Below are 16,324 nucleotides of genomic sequence, written 5' to 3'. Positions count from 1 at the left end.
AACGATTCGGCGCGATTTAATCGTGACACCTGTCCAGCTGGTCAACTGTTTCGCTGTCGCTGGCCCAGTGACACGCTACGCCGGGCGGCATAATTAAAAGTTAAGTACCTGACCGGGAGACACAAACACACGCACACACACACACACACACACACACACACACACACTGGCTAAAACGGTTCTCCCTAGACGCAGCTAAACACAGACACAGCCAAAGAGAGGGCCGCACTATGCAGGGAAAGTGGACTAGGTCTCGTATACACAGGAACGCTGCAATTTTTTAGTGGCAAAATAAGAAAGGGGGCCTGTTAAATTGTTCACAAAAGAACTTAACGCAAATATGCTTTAATGAGCTGTCAGTAGCCTCTCAGGCGCCAGCCCAGGGTATCCTACATTTCTTACAGAGTGTGTCAAATTCCAGACTTCCAAAAGCTGAGTACATTTCGATAGACTCAAATATGCTGAAGATCGTCTCATATCTCTCTCTCTCTCTCTCTCTCAGTTAAACATGAAGCGAATCAATTCATTTCCTAATAGAACAGTCGAACATAATCCCGAATCGAATTATGTTTTGAAATATATGTAACGGACCACAGGACCTTCACTTAAACCTTATATAGATATATTGTTAATAAAGAGAACAAACTATTTTCACATCTCTGTCCATCTGTGTGCATGAGTTTATCTCGAGAACTTTAAAAGTGAAAGACTTGAAATTTTCAACATCTATTTTTCTTTATCTTATGCAAAACGAGCTTAGCATTTTTTTCTCGATATATTATCTCCATTTGCATTGTATCGATAAATATCGATGTTGGTCTTTGGTTTTTTTAAGCATAGCTCGAGAATTATGAGAGCTCTTGTGTGTATATATATATGTGTACAAACAAGTTATATTTCTCTTTTTGATAGTTCGCTCTTTTCCACTAAATATTAAAAAATATTAATAAAAAATTAGCTTTTACAGCTGGGTAGCATATTGAGACGCCTTAAACAGTTGCTGGAATAAAGCAATACTCTCCAGGTATTATATACCTTGAGTCTTAATCCATTTATATAAAGTTTCAATAGACTTGTTATTATGGGATAGCACCGAAAATATAGGTTCGTTGAGAAAGGCTTAAGAATATCCCCACAGTTCATATATAAGATATCCTCTCCGTAAGAGTATACAAAATGTGTCAATCCAAAACTAACTTTACGAAATGCCTCAATTGACCTCGCAGGTTGTCTACACACAAATACACACATACAGACATATATAAAGGGACGTCGACTGGTTGTCAACGTAAAGTCCTTGAATGAGTTTTGTGAGGTCGTAACTTCATTAAATACTAAACTTCTTCCAGGTGGGTTTGCATTTAAGTGGCATTTCCTGCTCGCAACTTGTTGTGGCTTATTGACTTAAAATGCCACGCCCCTCTCAATTAAACGCCTTTTGCTTGTGGTGCGAATAGTCGCACTCGCTTTAATTACTTACAGATAATTCGATTGTCCTTACGCTCAAATACACCCAAAGTCTCAATGAAGCTCTATGGAATATTCAAAGGCTGGCCGAACTATACCAAGCACTTAAATGACTTAATCTCTATATAAGTATATAAAACTGTTTGTCCTGACTGACTGACTGACTGACTGACTGACTGACTGACTGACTGACTGACTGATTGACTGACTGATTCACTGTAGTAACCTTATGTGAATTCCACCCGCGAGTGTGAAAAAATCGTGAAAAACATTTGTATGCAACTTTTTTTGTTTGCCATCCGATCGGCCTCAAACTTATGTTCAAAGATCTTACTTCAAATTCATTTGAGGGATGTTTCGCATTTTTTGGAAAATCCATGCCTCCTTTGTGGAAATGGATCAACATTAAAAATCACATTTATCGCAAAATCCAAAACTTCTTCGGTGGTAAGTGCAATTCAAAGATTTGCGATTTGCTTAAAAACTTAATTTTCAAAGCTCTGCATAAGAATTTAATGAAAACGTGTTTTTCAGCGATTTGCGAAATTCCACCCGCAACAGTGATAAATTGGCGGAAATCGTTTGTATGAAAGTTATTTGTTGACCATCCGATCAGTTTCAAAATCATTTTTGAAAGCTTTTTGCAAGGCCGGTATATACCCGCTAGTAGAAATATAAGCTAAAGAGGAAAAACATAATTTGTATCAATTTATTGCTACAACTCATCCAATTCCAAGGCGCTTGCTATGCGGCATATTCAGCACAGGCGACTTTCTCTAAAATCACTTTGAACAAAATAACAAAGGTTCCCTATTGGAAGAATATAGATGCATGAGTAAAAGCTGTTCGGGCTGATGATTACCTGTCTGATGGATTAATTGATAATAATTGATGTTATAGAAAAGGATCGAACCTTCGATGATTTAAAGGAAATACGATAATCTCGTTCACTAGAAGAACTTGCCCTTAAGACTCTCGCTCCTATAGACCCTAAGGTCGGACTTGATCGCCTCAGATGTTGATTTTGTGTCGTGCATATTTGCAATATATTCGTAAGATAAGCAGCCTTCGACTGAGTAGCCCTTGCTGAGTTGTTGTGTTACGGAGCTGACTGTGATAGTTTGCATTCATATATTTTAGTATCGTCTCTCAACAGCTGAGGCAACAACAACTAACTAAACAAAGTCTAAAACTCCGGCCACGGAACCAACTATTGACACAACGAAAAGGCAATTCGCGCCAGTTGATTCAATTTATTCACTAGACGAGCCAGTTCGTTTGAAAGAAACCCTTGATCGATTGGACTGATTGGAAGATATGGCGTATGTGGCCAGCAATGATCAGCATGGCAATGAGATAATGCGCGTCATGCTGTGCACGGAGCCGGGCAAGCGGACGGTCGCCTCGTGCCAGAATCTCCGAATCAATTGCAGTCCAGCCCGAACGCAGCCGGATACGCGGTAAGTTGTGCCTATCAGCGTGTTATTCCAATCAATATCTACTACCACTATCGGCTGTTCGCGTGTTGCCTGTGCTTGCGTTGCAGCCCGGGACGTTACGATCATCGCCATCGTTTCCATTATTTTGCGGATACCGCGCCCAGTCAGCGGCAGAATGTGCTCCTCATGCAGGAACAGCACATGGATCGACAACAGCAGCAGAGGGAGCGACAGCAGCAGCCAGAGAGGGAACAAAAGAAAAGGGGGCAGCAGGAGAAGACTCAGGTTCAGATACAGAAAAAGGAACACTTACAGCTAGAGAAGTCGCAATCGGAGAAGCCTCAGCCGCAGAAGTTGCAACTGGAAAGATCGCACTTTGAGAAGAAAGCTCTGTCGGAGAAGTCAGAACCGGAGAATTCGCAACCGGAGATGCAGTCGCAGCTAGTGAAGGCCCAGCTGGTGAAATCTCACTTGTCGAAGTCGCAGGCTGAGAAAAAATCACATCTGTCAAGTGCCCAACCGGAGACGCACTTGGAGGAGTCGCAATCGGAGAAGGAGTACTTGGAGAGGGAGTGCTTGGAGAAGGACTACTTGGAGAAGGTGTACTTGGAGAAGGAGTACTTGGAGAAGGAGTACTTGGAGAAGGAGTACTTGCAGAAGAGGAACTTGGAGAAGGAGTGCTTGGAGAAGGCGTATTTGGAGAAGGAGTACTTGGAGAAGGCGTATTTGAAGAAGTCGTGCTTGGAAAAGTCGTGCTTGGAGAAGTCGTACTCCGAGAAATCGCACTTGGAGAAGTCGCAGCCAGAAAAGTCGCAGCCAGAAAAGTCGCAGCCAGAGAAGTCGCAGCCAGAGAAGTCGCAGCCAGAGAAATCGCAGCCAGAGAAGTCGCAGCCAGCTAAGTCGCAATCGGAGAAGCAGCCTAAGCCGCAGAAGTTGCAACTGGAAAGATCGCACTTAAAGAAGTCGCAACCGGAGAAGTCGCAACCGGAGAATTCGCAACCGGAGATGCAGTCGCAGCTAGTGAATGCCCAGCTGGTGAAATCTCACTTGTCGAAGTCGCAGCCTGAGAAAAAATCACATCTGTCAAGTGCCCAACCGGAGACGCACTTGGAGGAGTCGCAATTGGAAATTGCGTACTTGGAGAAGGAGTGCTTGGAGAAGGACTACTTGGAGAAGGTGTACTTTGAGAAGGAGTACTTGGAGAAGGCGTATTTGAAGAAGTCGTGCTTGAAGAAGTCGTACTCCGAGAAATCGCACTTGGAGAAGTCGCTGGCAGAGAAGTCGCAGCCAGAGAAATCGCAGCCAGAGAAGTCGCAGCCAGCGAAGTCGCAACCGGAGAAGCAGCCTCAGCCGCAGAAGTTGCAACTGGAAAGATCGCACTTGAAGAAGTCGCAACCGGAGAAGTCGCAACTGGAGAAGTCGCAACCGGAGAAGTCGCAACCGGAGAAGTCGGAACCGGAGAATTCGCAACCGGAGATGCAGTCGCAGCTAGTGAAGGCCCAGCTGGTGAAATCTCACTTGTCGAAGTCGCAGCCTGAGAAAAAATCACATTTCGCAAGTGCCCAACCGGAGACGCACTTTGAGGAGTCGCAATCGGAGAAGGAGTACCTGGAGAAGGAGTGCTTGGAGAAGGAGTACTTGGAGAAGGAGTACTTGGAGAAGGACTATATGGAGAAGGTGTACTTGCAGAAGGCGTATTTGAAGAAGTCGTGCTTGAAGAAGTCGTGCTTGGAGAACTCGTACTCCGAGAAGTCCTACTCCGAGAGGTCGTACTCCGAGAAGTACTCCGAGAAGTCGTACTCCGAGAAATCGCACTTGGAGAAGTCGCAGCCAGAGATGTCGAAGCCAGAGAAGACGCAGCCAGAGAAGACGCAGCCAGAGAAATCGCAGCCAGAGAAATCGCAGCCAGAGAAGTCGCATTCGCAGAAGTCGCACTCGGAGAAGTCCCACTCGAAGAAAGCGCACGTAGAGAAGACGTACTTGGAGATGTCGCAGCCGAAAAAATCGCAATTGGAGAAGAAATACTTGGAAAAGTCGTGCTCGGAGAGATCGCTACTGGACAGATCGCTAGCCGGCAGATCGCTGCCGGGGCCTCCGCAGTCGGCGAAATGGAAACCGGAGAAGAGGCAGCCGGAGAAAGCGCAGCCGGAAAAGAGGTCACAGCCGGAGAAGGCGCGTTCGCAAATGCTGTACTCAGAGATGAATTCGGAGCCAGATAAAAAGCAAGAGAAGTCTCAACCGGAGTTGCCTAATCCAGAGAAGTCACAGCCGGTAAAGTCGCTGCCGGACAAGTCGCATCTGGATAGATCGCATTCGGAGAGAATGACACATCCCGAGAAGTCGCATCCAGTGATGTCGCAACCGGAAAAGAAGTCGCAAGGCGAAACTAATCCGCAACCAGAGAAAAGGTCGCATCCGGATATATCGCAACCGGAAAAGTCACTGCCAGAGGAAAAGTTGCAGCCGGAGTTTTTGGCGCCACCGATAAAGTCACAACCCGTGAAGCCACAGATTGAGACGAGGGAATATCGGAGCGTGGAAGAGCTGGCCCTGTGGAACAGCAGCGAGGTAATTGCGCATAGCACGCTGCTTTCTACGGTCAACAATTCGGAGGATAGGATCTACAGGAGAGGCAACAGTGCCGATGCCTCGTCCAAATCGCCAGACTCGCCCTTCTACGCCTGGCTGGCGGCCAAGAAGTAAGCTAAACCAACTCGAACCAACTCAGCTAACCCCAAATCCAAATCCAAATCGAACCTAACCCTCCAACCCACAGTGAACTGCAACAGCAGCTGGCCATGGATCGCCGCCTGTACTCGGAGCTGGAGGAACAGCGCGCAGTGGAACGGGCGCGCCTGGCGCAGCTGAAGTACGAGCGCTGGATACAGACCAAAACCAATCAGATGCGTCGCGCCAAATCCGATCTGAGCTCCGCACAGACAACGGCCAAATCGCGACAGTCGCTGCCCGCCGAGGAGGCGCAGCGTCGCCTCCTCGAATGGGAGCGCGAAAAGCGCTCCGAGCTCAAGGCGCAGCGACTCGAGCGCGAGGCGTGCCTGGCGCGCCAGAATCTAATCGATTCGACGCGACGCGAACTGAGCGCCGAGGCCTGGGAGCAGTGGGTATATGCCGCTCGGAATCGCCCCAAGCCGGTGGCCATGGGCCGGGGCATGGACTCGCTGCGCGCATCCAATGCGCCCCACTACCGCAATCCCAACGAGTGGCAGACGCTGTTGCCAACGTCCCGGACGGGACAGCCGGGACAGCCAGGACAGCCGGGACAGCCGGGACAGCTAGGGGCGCAGGTGCGCAGCGGACCCGACTATGAGCGGCTGGAGCGACTGGCACAGCCGCGACGGAAACTCTGGCGTCAGACCTTCAAGGAGCCGATCCGTCTGACGACCAAGGAATGCGGTGGGCCAACCAAGACGATGACGACGACGACGACAGTCGGCTCCGGCGGAGAGCACCGGGATACGGAGCGCTTGCGTCTAAGCGATGCCGCATCACAGACCCAGCCGGAGGAGGCGGAGCTGACGCTGCTCGAGGAGCGTCCAGCGGCTGCGACCAAGGATAGCTGCCAGTTGCGGCCGCAGCGTAGTCCCATCATCTGGAGCAAGAGCAATGCGCAGCGTGTGCGCGAAATGCGCAAGGTCGTCCAGACATCGGATTGTGGCCAGGGGCCGCGCCAGCTGCGCGACGATCAGCTGGAGCAGCTGCGCAAGCAGCAGGATATGCAGAATAGCAAAATATTGCCGCGCAAATTCCAACAGAAGCGCGAACAATTGCGCAAAAAACTGAAGGCCTGGGTCGAGGAGGGCAAGGCGCTGCCGGAGCGCAGCCTGAGCGACAGCTGTCGCAATCTGAAAGAGGAACTGAAACAGGAGCTGAGGCAGGAGTTGAAGCAACAGCAGCGACGCGCCGTCTATGTGGACGAGGCAGCGAATATTCAGCGGCATAATGTACGGAAAATGTCGCTCAACGAGTCGCGTATCCAACGCTCCGAGGAGCAATTGCAATCGATAGCCAGGAAATCGATTGCACCATTGCAGCGTGCACGCAGCACTGAGCCGAAGCGTCTGCTCATGGGCAAGGAGACCAAGGAGGCGCAGAAATCAAAACCCTGGCGCTAGTTTGTCTAGGACGTTAGCCAAAGTCTGAGGAACCCAACCAACCCGCTTCCTTCCATAACCCTTTATCCTCAACCCATTCCCTTAACGCCTTTCCTAACCTCCTCCCCTTGTAAAAACCTCCCGACTACCCCACACTTGATGATCTTCTCCTCTTCCTTCTATTACTCAACCCCTTACCCTAACTACACTCTCTCCCAACAATCCATCTTCCTGGACAACGCACCTCCCTCAACCTCCCACCTTAACCCCACCTTTCCTAACCCCACCTCACATAATCCTCATCCCTTCAGTTCCCACCTTCCTCCTTCCATTTCCCTTTAGCCACTTTCCCCATCCCTTCCCCACTCCCCTATCCCTTTCCCATTCCCATTCCCCTTCCCCTTCCCAACGATTCCCAAACATAGTTTTTTTTTTTACTTTTCCGTCGTATAATTTGCATAGATCTAAATTGAGGCTAGACCTATTTATTGTTGTTTTCCTAGGAGTTTTAGGAATTCTTGAATTTAGTTGCATTTGTGTGTAGTAAATTATAAATAATAAAAATCTCTAATATAGGAACCGAAGCAAAGGCAATCGATAATCGCCAATTGTCAGTCACAAAGAATGACAACTAAATGGAACTCGATTGAAAGCGTGAATCTACTTGGAAGAGGTGACCGACTGGAAGATATCCTCTACCCAGTTCGAGTCAGCGAGAAAAAATAAATATCCTTTATCTGTGTATTGAGATATGCTAAAATTTGGCCGTTCACAATCGATATTTATCGATTTTCTAGCTTGCCGATGAAGCTTGTTCAAATACTATATTCATTATCTCCAGCTCTTATCGATATCAATTTTTATTGAGCTCTCCGAAATAGGGCGAGTCATCGATGGTTTTAATGAAACGCGTTTTTTCGATACTTATCGATACTTATCGATGCCTATCGATACCTAGAAAAACGCTTGAGCAGCTAATCTATCGAGAGTTCATATTGAATTGAATGAAGTCTGAAGAGTTTGACGACTTGGCTCGATTTTTATTGATTTCATGAATATAGGCCGAGTTATCCAACTTTAAAATCTTTGGTTCCAAAAGCTTTCGACACATCGATACTTATCGATACCTTGAAAACCGCTTGAGCAGCTAATCTATCGAGAGTTTATATTGAATTCAATGAAGTCTGAAAAGTTAGACGACTTGGTTCTTCGCTCTGATCTAGTTTTTGGGATCTCAGATCCGACTTTGGCCCTCCTCAACGATTCGAAAATCGATATTTATCGTTCATTTAAAATACTCTTAAGCTGCGTACTGTAGCTAGAATTTATATTCAATATTTCAAGTCTGTAGCTCTTAAGTTCGATTTACCCATCGATTCGGCTGTTGAGGCTGAGGCCCAGAATATATATATATATATATATATATATGCTTTAAGGGATCGGAGAAGCCTTTCCGTTACAAACATTTTTTTTACATCGAATTTTGCATCCAAACAATGCAGTTCGATTCGTAGAAATGCAAACTGAACTATTCATGATTCCCTGTTTTAAATCCGGCCAACCAAATAGCTGTACGCCTTCCCCTAAAGCTACACTCCAAAAAAAAAGTTTCACTAATTTTAGAAAATTTTTATTGTCGAAAATTGTTTTTGTTTTTGAAAACTTGAGTCCAAAATATAATCTTTTCGTCAGTTTTGTGCCACAGTGCAAAAAATATTTTATTTTTGTTTTTTTTTTATCAATGTTTATTGTATTGAATCAAAATTGGCAGACATTTTTATAACAGCATTTTCTACTTTTCTGAAATTTTTTATAAATTCTGATTCAATTTTATTTAGTATTAAAATTTCTTATAAATTGTTAGAAAAGAAATTTCAACTTATCAGTAAGCTTATTAGCTCAGACCGAAGTTTTCAACTTTCGGGCTGTTCTTTTTTTTTTCTGAGTGTACCTAATCACAGCGGGCATATTGATTGGGGGAGGGGGGAGGTGCTTTGGTGTGGCAAGTGTTTGGTAATTACTTGCAGGATATATAGTGGCTAGTGGCTGGTGGATGGAGAGCTGGGGTGAGTGTGCATCCAGCTCAGACGATTACCTCAACGTGGCCGAAAGACAAAGACAAAGACATGAGCATGGAATGGTGTCAGCGGGCGTGGAGGAGGAGGGGGGGGGGGGGGGAGAGTAAATCGATACGGCTTAGGCCCCCGCGCCGTCGACCTGTTCGATCCGTTCGCATTGCTGGGGCTTCCAGTCGAGCTCTCTGCCCGGTTGGCGGTCCCAGCTGCGTCTCAGTCGTCAGCATGGAACGTTGGCGCAACAAAGTGGCCGTGGTGAGCGGCGCCAGCGCTGGCATCGGTGCCGCCTCTGCCCGCGCCTTGGTCGGTGCCGGTCTGTTGGTTGTGGGTCTGGCCAGACGCCAGGATCGAATCGAGCAGCTGCGCGCCCAGCTGCCGGTGTCGCAGCAACGGCGCCTGCACGCTATCCAATGCGATATAAGACACGAATCGCAAGTGCTGCAGGCATTCGAGTGGACCAAGCGACAGCTGGGCGGCGTACATGTGCTGGTCAGCAATGCGGGCATCATGGCCACCACGGAGCTGAGCGGTGCTGGCAATACGCAACCGATACGCGACACCATCGAGACGAACATAATGGGCAGTGTCTATTGCGTACGCGAGGCATTTCAGGCGATGCGGCAGGATGAGCAGCAGCCGGGCCATGTGATCATTGTTAACAGCGTGGCGGGTCAGCAGGTGCCAAATCTGGGCGCACAGCTGCCCTCGCTGAACATCTATCCGGCGAGCAAGTTTGCTTTGCGCGCCATGCAGGAGATCTATCGGCAGGAGTTCCAGCGTCACAAGACCCAAGTCCGCGTCTCGGTAAGTGTGGACCTTAGAGATGCGTCGGTTAATCAAATATAAATGACTCAAATATTATATCGATTTAATCGACTCGAGTCTGCGAGCTTCAAACGTTAAGCCATTCAAACGTGCTTCGAACTGTTCGAGCAGGTTCGAGTTCGAACTGTTCGAGCAAATATACATTTAGCTCGAGCAAAACCCAGCCTCTTCACTTGATCAGCTCTGGTTCGAGTCGACCGAATCAATTTGTTTTTGTCTGCAACTCGACAAATTTGAGTAACGCACAAATTTGAGTATTGACACGCACGACTAAAAGCTTTTTGCGTGTATCTGCAATGTATTGTGGTTGACATTTGCCCAGGCAAATACTTCGCCTGCAACTTACACTGCGATTGCATATTTTCAACAGAAGACAAAACTTCGTTTGAATCATCATCATCGCAACATCTTTGAGCTAGCAACATGTTCGAGCACAAATAACACAAATCGAACACAATCGAATGAACGAATGGCGATGTTTGAAGCCAGCTCGCGCGATCAGCTTGAGCTCGAATCAATTAGCAATTACTTTGCCTGCCAGCAACTGCATTCAAACGTAGTTCGAGCATGTTCGAGTTCGATCATCTCGAGTCAGCAACATGTTGGACGTTTTTCGATTGACTCAATGCATTTAGCCAGGCAAATACGTTGCCATCCAGAGCTCTACGCTTACCAATTTTTTTTTGGCAATATTCCTAATGAAATTCGAACGCGTTTTATGTGCTCAACATTCGTTAGGCTCGTGTTCGTGTTGGGCACGCGACCATCTCTAGTGGTGTGTGTGTGTGTGTGTGTGTCACATTATTTTTGTGTTGCCATTGCAGACCATCAGTCCAGGCATTGTCGACACGGACATCTTGCCCGAGCAGCTGCAGGGCGTCATCAAGCAGCACATGCCCATGCTGCGCGCCGAGGATGTCGCCGATGCCATACTCTGGACCATTGGCACGCCAGCCAATGTGCAGGTCAGTTCCTTAACTCGGCTCTCTCTCTCTCTCTCTCTCTCTCTCTCTAACCAAATGCTTCTTCTACTTTTGGCAGGTGCAAAACATCACCATCAAGCCGCAGGGTGAAAAGTTTTAGGCGCAGTTCGCATTTGACTTTATGCATATAGAAACATTATATTGATGAACCAAATATATACACTAATCACGGCATGGTAAAGGGTATATTGGGTTTGTGACTCTCTAGCTAGAGACCTATAATGATTCATTAATTTCGTTTTGGGTTCGAACCAGCTACCTGCCTTTAGGTTGGTTCGCTGCGACGCTCATTTTAAATAGCAATACGAATGCCTGGCTCGAACCGGTTCGGTTCCAAAACTTGCCTTCTTGCCCCTAATTCCATTACCCAGACCAATCAGCCCGAATGCTGTGGCCTTCAACCTCCAGATGGCCCAAAGTCAAATATGCTACAAGGATTTTCTGGCCAAGAAAACCTGTTCCAGCCGACCCCAAGGGACGGCCGCTGAGCGAAATCAACTTGATTGAAGCTCATGTAGCTGAGTGTAACTGTGTGTGTGTGTGTGTGTGTGTGTGTGTGTGTTCAGAGTCTGAATTTTCGGGGTCTTATATGATCAATCCTGGCCACACACACACACACACACACGCACACACACACACATCGATCAGGGGCACATCGGAGGTGCAATTGTTGAATCAGCAGAAGAAGAAGATGAACAACAACAACAACAACAAAATATGGAGAAAATCAAAAAGAAAAATTTGCATTTGTGTTTTTGTTGAAAATGAAGCAGGTGCCTTGCCTTGCAGCTGGTTGCGAAGCTGGGACAAGCAGCTCATTGGATTGGCAAACATGGCCGGCCGGTCGGCAACGAGCCAAAGTTGTTGCCCCAAAAGCACAAAGTGTGGCGAGAGGGGGCAAGAGGGGAGGGGGGGGGGGGGGGGGGGGTAGCTGGGCTGGAGTCGGCTGCAGCCGCAAAACATTGCAAGCAGCTCAATTTGTTGGCCAAAATGTGGGCTCCCTTTTTACCCAGCACTCAAATCAACAGCAGCAGCAGCTGCTGCACTTGCTCCAGCCTCCATTTCTGTCTCTCTCGCTCTCTCTCACTCGCTCATTTTATCTCTGGGGCATCGATTCATGTGTGTGTGTGTGTGTGTGGCATGTGTGTTGGGGCATGCATTTCAGCAAAAGTGCTGCGTCCTGTTGCCGGACCAACAAAAAATGTCTCTGAGCGACACAATGGAAATGGATTAAAAGGATAAGTGAGCGTCGGGGGGCGTCGGGGGGCGTCGGGGGGGGCGTGTAGGCTGCGTATCGGCCTTATAAATCCAAACCCAAACCCAATCCCAATCCCACCCGTCTCCCCTCGCATTGTCTGCGCTGCGGTCTAATGACCAGACAGTTGACCTGCGCCTGGGGCTTCGGAGCCTTTCACAAAGTCAACGGGTAACATGGAGCTGCAATTCCCCAGCCGAGAATTGTAGGTGTTCCAGCTATTGTTAGCCTAATTGAATTAGGCCAAGAAAAAAAAAAATACACACACAACAAAAACTTGACAGCCGAGTTAAGCCAAGCGAGATGCGCCCCGGCAAGATGCTGCAGTCGAGCTTTGCGAAGCTCTTCGGTTGTGAACTGTTCAAAATTGTATTTGTAATTAACACTCACCTCACCGCACACACACAAGCACACACACACACACACACACACACTGAATGCCGCAGGTCGGCTGTGTGCAACAGCATCTGAAGACCAGTGTTGTGCAATTTTGTTTGTAAAGCTTTTTAGCTGCATTTAACACGTCAGCACACAAAGTGCTGCTGGGCAAATTCCCGAAAATATTCAACGAATTCCAATGCAGCATCAACAGCTTTAAGAATATGTAAAAGCTTTAAGCTCATTTCAGGTGATATAAGCTTTTGCTGAAAGCTCGACTCTCTGTGTGGCATGTTTATAAAGCGCTTTAAAGTTGTAAGTGCATTAAATAAAGCATATTTTAAGGCGCAAGCCAGCTTAAAAGGCACGTTTTAAGTGAAAGCTTGGCGGAGGGCTTTGAAAGCTGCCAACAGTTGTAGACAAATTTGAAAGCAACTGAAAGCTGTCAAGCTCGTTAAAACATATCTTAAAGAGTAAAGTAAGCAAATATCCTGAAGCTTTAAGCTTCCTTTTCCTTTATTGTCTTCGAATAATCTGTGAAAGTTTCATGGCGCTTAACAAACGGATTAATGAAGCGCATAAGTTGGTTCTGTATTAAGTAAAAGCTTTGGCTGAAAGCTCGACTGTTTGTAGTGAATCCTTAAAATCACTTTCAAGCTTTCAGTTTAATAAATAAAGCGTATTATAAAGTAAAAGCCGTCTTAAAAGGCAAGCTTTTTAGTGACAGAGTGTCTGAAAACAAGCTTTCAAAGCTCCTAAATGTTCTATATGACTTTAAAAGCTCATCAAGCTTCTAAGCTTGAGAGAGCAAAGCTGAAAGTGTAAAGTAAGCTTGTTTTGTGAAGTTTTAAGCTTTTGAGCTTTAAACAAAAGCTTTTGACAAGAATTTGGCTGAATGCTCGACTAACTGTATTGCATGTTTTAAAAGCGCATTAAAGCTTTAGTGTCAAAAGTCAAGCTTTTAATCGAAAGCTTGGCTGAAAAGCAACTTTTGAAGCTCCCAAAAGTCCTAGACGACTTTAAAATCGTGAGAACATGGCTAAAATTGTAAATGAATCAAATGTAGTGAAGCACTGAGCTTTAAAGAACAGCTTTTTGCAATGATGGAAAAGCTTTGACTGAAAGCTCGATTAGGTGCAGGACTTTTGTTCAGTTTTAGTCTCTCTCTAACCTTATGTAATGTTCCTTAAATAACTTAAATAAGTTTCTGTGGAGCTTTAAGATTTATGCTAAAAGCTCATTTAGTGCCATTTAATTGGACTATTTGTTGCACCTGCCATAAGTTCACATAAGTTAATATGTTTGAGCCATCTCCTGCTAATTCTGCAAAGCTTTAAGCTTTGGAGCTTTAAACGAAAGCTTTTTGTAATGAAACTATGAATTTCTTTTATTGTCTTTGTCTGATTTGTGAAGTATTCATGGTGCTTAAGGCTGGCTGACTTAACTGTTCAACATGGCGGTCAACAGGTGGACAAACGGGAGAACGGACGTATTTTGTGCGCGGGGGACGGGGTGGATAGTCAAAGCTTTTGGATTAAAAAAAGTAAAAGCTTTGCAGGTAGCATCACTTGCGCCGCCGCTGCAAATGCACCGAATCGATAGCGTCGAGACGCCGGCGCAGAGCGCGCTGCGCCGCCGAGAGGGGGACATGCAGATACAAGGAGGCGAGCTGCTCCTGCAGCTTGCGCTGCTCCAGCTGCTGCTGCTGCTGCTGCTGCTGCTGCTGCTGCTGCTGCTGCTGCTGCTGCCTGACGCTGCGTATGCGTTGCCTGAGCGCCGCGGCCGCCGTCGACTTGCTCTGCTGCTGCAGATGTTGCTGCTGCTGCTGCTGCTGCTGCTGCTGCCAGTGTAGCTCGGTCTGGAGGCCGGGATTGGTTTGCGCCTTGACCGCCAGCTGGGCGAGCCAGCGCTCCCAGGCCAGCTGCGACAGCTGGCGGCGCAGCTGCTCATGGACGCGCTGCTCCTGCTCGGCGCGCATCTCCGCGTCGCGCCGCTGCTCCAGCTCCTGTTGCTTGCGCATCTGCCACTGGGCCAAAGACTGCTGCGCAAGTTCGCGCCGCTTGCGCTGCGCCTCCGCCAGTGCGCCGGACAGCCGGTCGCTGCAGTGCACCCGCCGCTTGCCGTGCAGCCAATCCTCATAGCACTTCTCCGACATCTGTTGGCGCATCTGCTTCAGGCTGTGCAGCCGGTGCGCCTCGCGTCGGCTCTGCCGGCGTCGCAGCGACTCCTGTTTCCTGTCATTTTTCTCGTTTTAGTTATTTACTCTACGATTTTTTTTATTTTCTAACTGACTTACTTTTTCGACTGCAGCCACTGGTCAAAGGTCAGGCGACGCTCTGCCGCGCCACTGCTCTCCGACTGCAGCAGCGACTGCGACTGCAGCGGCAGCGGCAGCGGCAGCGACTGCGAGTGACCCACCACCTGCCCGCTGGCTGCGTTCAAGTGTTGCGTTTCTAGCCAGTAGCTGCTGCCGCTGCCAACGCCGCTGCCGCTGCCGCTGCCAACGCCGCTGCCGCTGCCGCTGCCTCGACTGCTGTAGCTTTGCTGCGGCGACTGCATTCGCAGCGACGACGGCGTCGGCGACGGCGGCGGCAACATCATTTCGACAACACGCGTCGGCGTCGGCGTCGGCGGCGGCGGCGGCGGCGTGGAGACGCGTCGCGGCTGGGTGACCGCCTGGCGGGCCAGGCGACCCGACGAGCTGCTCGAACGGCCGCCCGCCTGCCGTCGGCCCTGCACCAGCACCGGACAGTTGTCAGTCTCTGTCGCTGTCGCAGTCGCAGTCGCTGTCGCAGTCGCAGTCGGCACGCCCTGCATCGTCTCGCGCAGTCGCAGCCGCAGCGTGGGATACACCTTCGGCTGGCCGCCGGCAAACGGATCGAATCTGACATTCGGTCTCTGATCCTGCGCCTGCGCCTGCGCCGGCGGCGGCGGCGGCGGCGTCCCCGCCCCTGGCCCCGCCCCTGGCGCGTTCCTGCTGCTGTTGCTTGGGCCGTTCTCCTCAGTCTCCGCCACAGTCATCGCTTGCACCAGCCAAAGCTTTTCAGCTGACCAATCAAATTTTTGCCTATGTTGAGTCGAGTTGCAAAAGCAAAAAAACAACAAATTTTTGTATTATTTTTTTTGACAAAATTTTGAATTTTCTGACAGTTGAAATGAAACGAAAGAGAGAGAAAAAAGAAGTGTGTGAGTGAAAGAGAGGGATAGAGTGAGGTAAAAGCTCGAAGAAAAAGAGCTTTCTTTCTCTAAGAAAATATGTGTTGAATTCAAGCCAGTTAAGTGAGCTTTAAGCTTTTATGAGCTTTTATATCAATGTGCTTTCTAGGCGAGGTAGAGAGTTAGAGAGGGAAAGAGAGAGATAGCATTAGTCTAAAAGCTCAAGTTGCGTCGGTAAGAAAATGTGTTGAATGCCAGCCAGTAAAAGAGCTTTAAGCTTTTATGGGCTTTTAAGTCAAGGAGATAGAGAGTGAAAGATATTGTAAAAGCTCACCAATAGATTAATCCATAAGAAAACATATGTTAAATACAAGCCATTAATTTGAGCTTAAAGCTTTTGTGATCTTTTTCAAAGCTTTGTAGGCAACTAGCTTTAAGCAATAGCCTTAGTTTGTACTCAGCTTGTCGAGCTTTCTGTTTTGGCTTAAGCTAAGCTGAGCTTTCAACGCTTTTTAAACAGCTCAGTTATAAACTCAGCTAGAACTGAGTTTGACGAGCTTTGAGCGTTAACTCTCCACTTCAATTGAATTTTTACTTTCCATTTTCTATACGGTTTTTTTTACTCTCTAAACTC

General features: G+C 47.8%; 3 protein-coding genes across 4 annotated transcripts; 2 read left to right on the top strand and 1 right to left on the bottom strand.

Moving 5' to 3' along the window:
* Nucleotides 1-2,578: 2,578 nt before the first annotated feature.
* Nucleotides 2,579-7,446, top strand: LOC135440851 (trichohyalin-like). Of its 2 annotated transcripts, XM_064700228.1 has the most exons (4): nt 2,579-2,927; nt 3,014-4,317; nt 4,348-5,605; nt 5,683-7,446. In XM_064700228.1, the coding sequence occupies exons 1-4, from the start codon at nt 2,785-2,787 to the stop codon at nt 7,037-7,039; spliced, it is 4,062 nt and encodes a 1,353-aa protein (XP_064556298.1). In that variant the 5' UTR covers nt 2,579-2,784; the 3' UTR covers nt 7,040-7,446. The 2 variants fall into 2 exon arrangements, with proteins under 2 accessions (XP_064556298.1, XP_064556297.1); XM_064700227.1 differs by having other exon boundaries at nt 3,014-5,605.
* Nucleotides 7,447-9,302: 1,856 nt separating this feature from the next.
* LOC135440869 (farnesol dehydrogenase) lies at nt 9,303-11,075 on the top strand. Its single transcript, XM_064700248.1, has 3 exons — nt 9,303-9,897; nt 10,743-10,883; nt 10,960-11,075. Exons 1-3 carry the CDS (start codon nt 9,319-9,321, stop codon nt 10,999-11,001), a joined length of 762 nt encoding a protein of 253 aa, XP_064556318.1. The 5' UTR covers nt 9,303-9,318; the 3' UTR covers nt 11,002-11,075.
* Nucleotides 11,076-13,894: 2,819 nt separating this feature from the next.
* LOC135440800 (transcription factor SPT20 homolog) lies at nt 13,895-15,555 on the bottom strand. The gene is made up of 2 exons (XM_064700161.1): nt 14,831-15,555; nt 13,895-14,768 (listed from the first exon to the last, which is right to left on the bottom strand). The coding sequence occupies exons 1-2, from the start codon at nt 15,553-15,555 to the stop codon at nt 14,099-14,101; spliced, it is 1,395 nt and encodes a 464-aa protein (XP_064556231.1). The 3' UTR covers nt 13,895-14,098.
* Nucleotides 15,556-16,324: the final 769 nt, after the last annotated feature.

The sequence above is a fragment of the Drosophila montana genome, unplaced genomic scaffold (assembly GCF_035044405.1).
Source record: "Drosophila montana isolate Dmon_TW-CO22-7 unplaced genomic scaffold, ASM3504440v1 contig_1687_1, whole genome shotgun sequence".
NCBI classification, from domain to species: Eukaryota; Metazoa; Arthropoda; class Insecta; order Diptera; family Drosophilidae; genus Drosophila; species Drosophila montana.
This window is presented reverse-complemented; position numbering and strand designations above follow the sequence as displayed.

Excerpts from the sequence above, each read along its gene's own strand:
- LOC135440869 (XM_064700248.1), top strand. The coding sequence starts at position 9,319 with ATGGAACGTTGGCGCAACAAAGTGGCCGTGGTGAGCGGCGCCAGCGCT. Across the intron at positions 9,898-10,742 it reads AGACCCAAGTCCGCGTCTCG|ACCATCAGTCCAGGCATTGT; the intron begins GTAAGTGTGGAC and ends TTGCCATTGCAG. Across the intron at positions 10,884-10,959 it reads GCACGCCAGCCAATGTGCAG|GTGCAAAACATCACCATCAA; the intron begins GTCAGTTCCTTA and ends TACTTTTGGCAG.
- LOC135440851 (XM_064700227.1), top strand. The coding sequence starts at position 2,785 with ATGGCGTATGTGGCCAGCAATGATCAGCATGGCAATGAGATAATGCGC. Across the intron at positions 2,928-3,013 it reads CGAACGCAGCCGGATACGCG|CCCGGGACGTTACGATCATC; the intron begins GTAAGTTGTGCC and ends CTTGCGTTGCAG. Across the intron at positions 5,606-5,682 it reads GCCTGGCTGGCGGCCAAGAA|TGAACTGCAACAGCAGCTGG; the intron begins GTAAGCTAAACC and ends TCCAACCCACAG.
- LOC135440800 (XM_064700161.1), bottom strand. The coding sequence starts at position 15,555 with ATGACTGTGGCGGAGACTGAGGAGAACGGCCCAAGCAACAGCAGCAGG. Across the intron at positions 14,769-14,830 it reads CAGTGGCTGCAGTCGAAAAA|GAAACAGGAGTCGCTGCGAC; the intron begins GTAAGTCAGTTA and ends GAAAAATGACAG.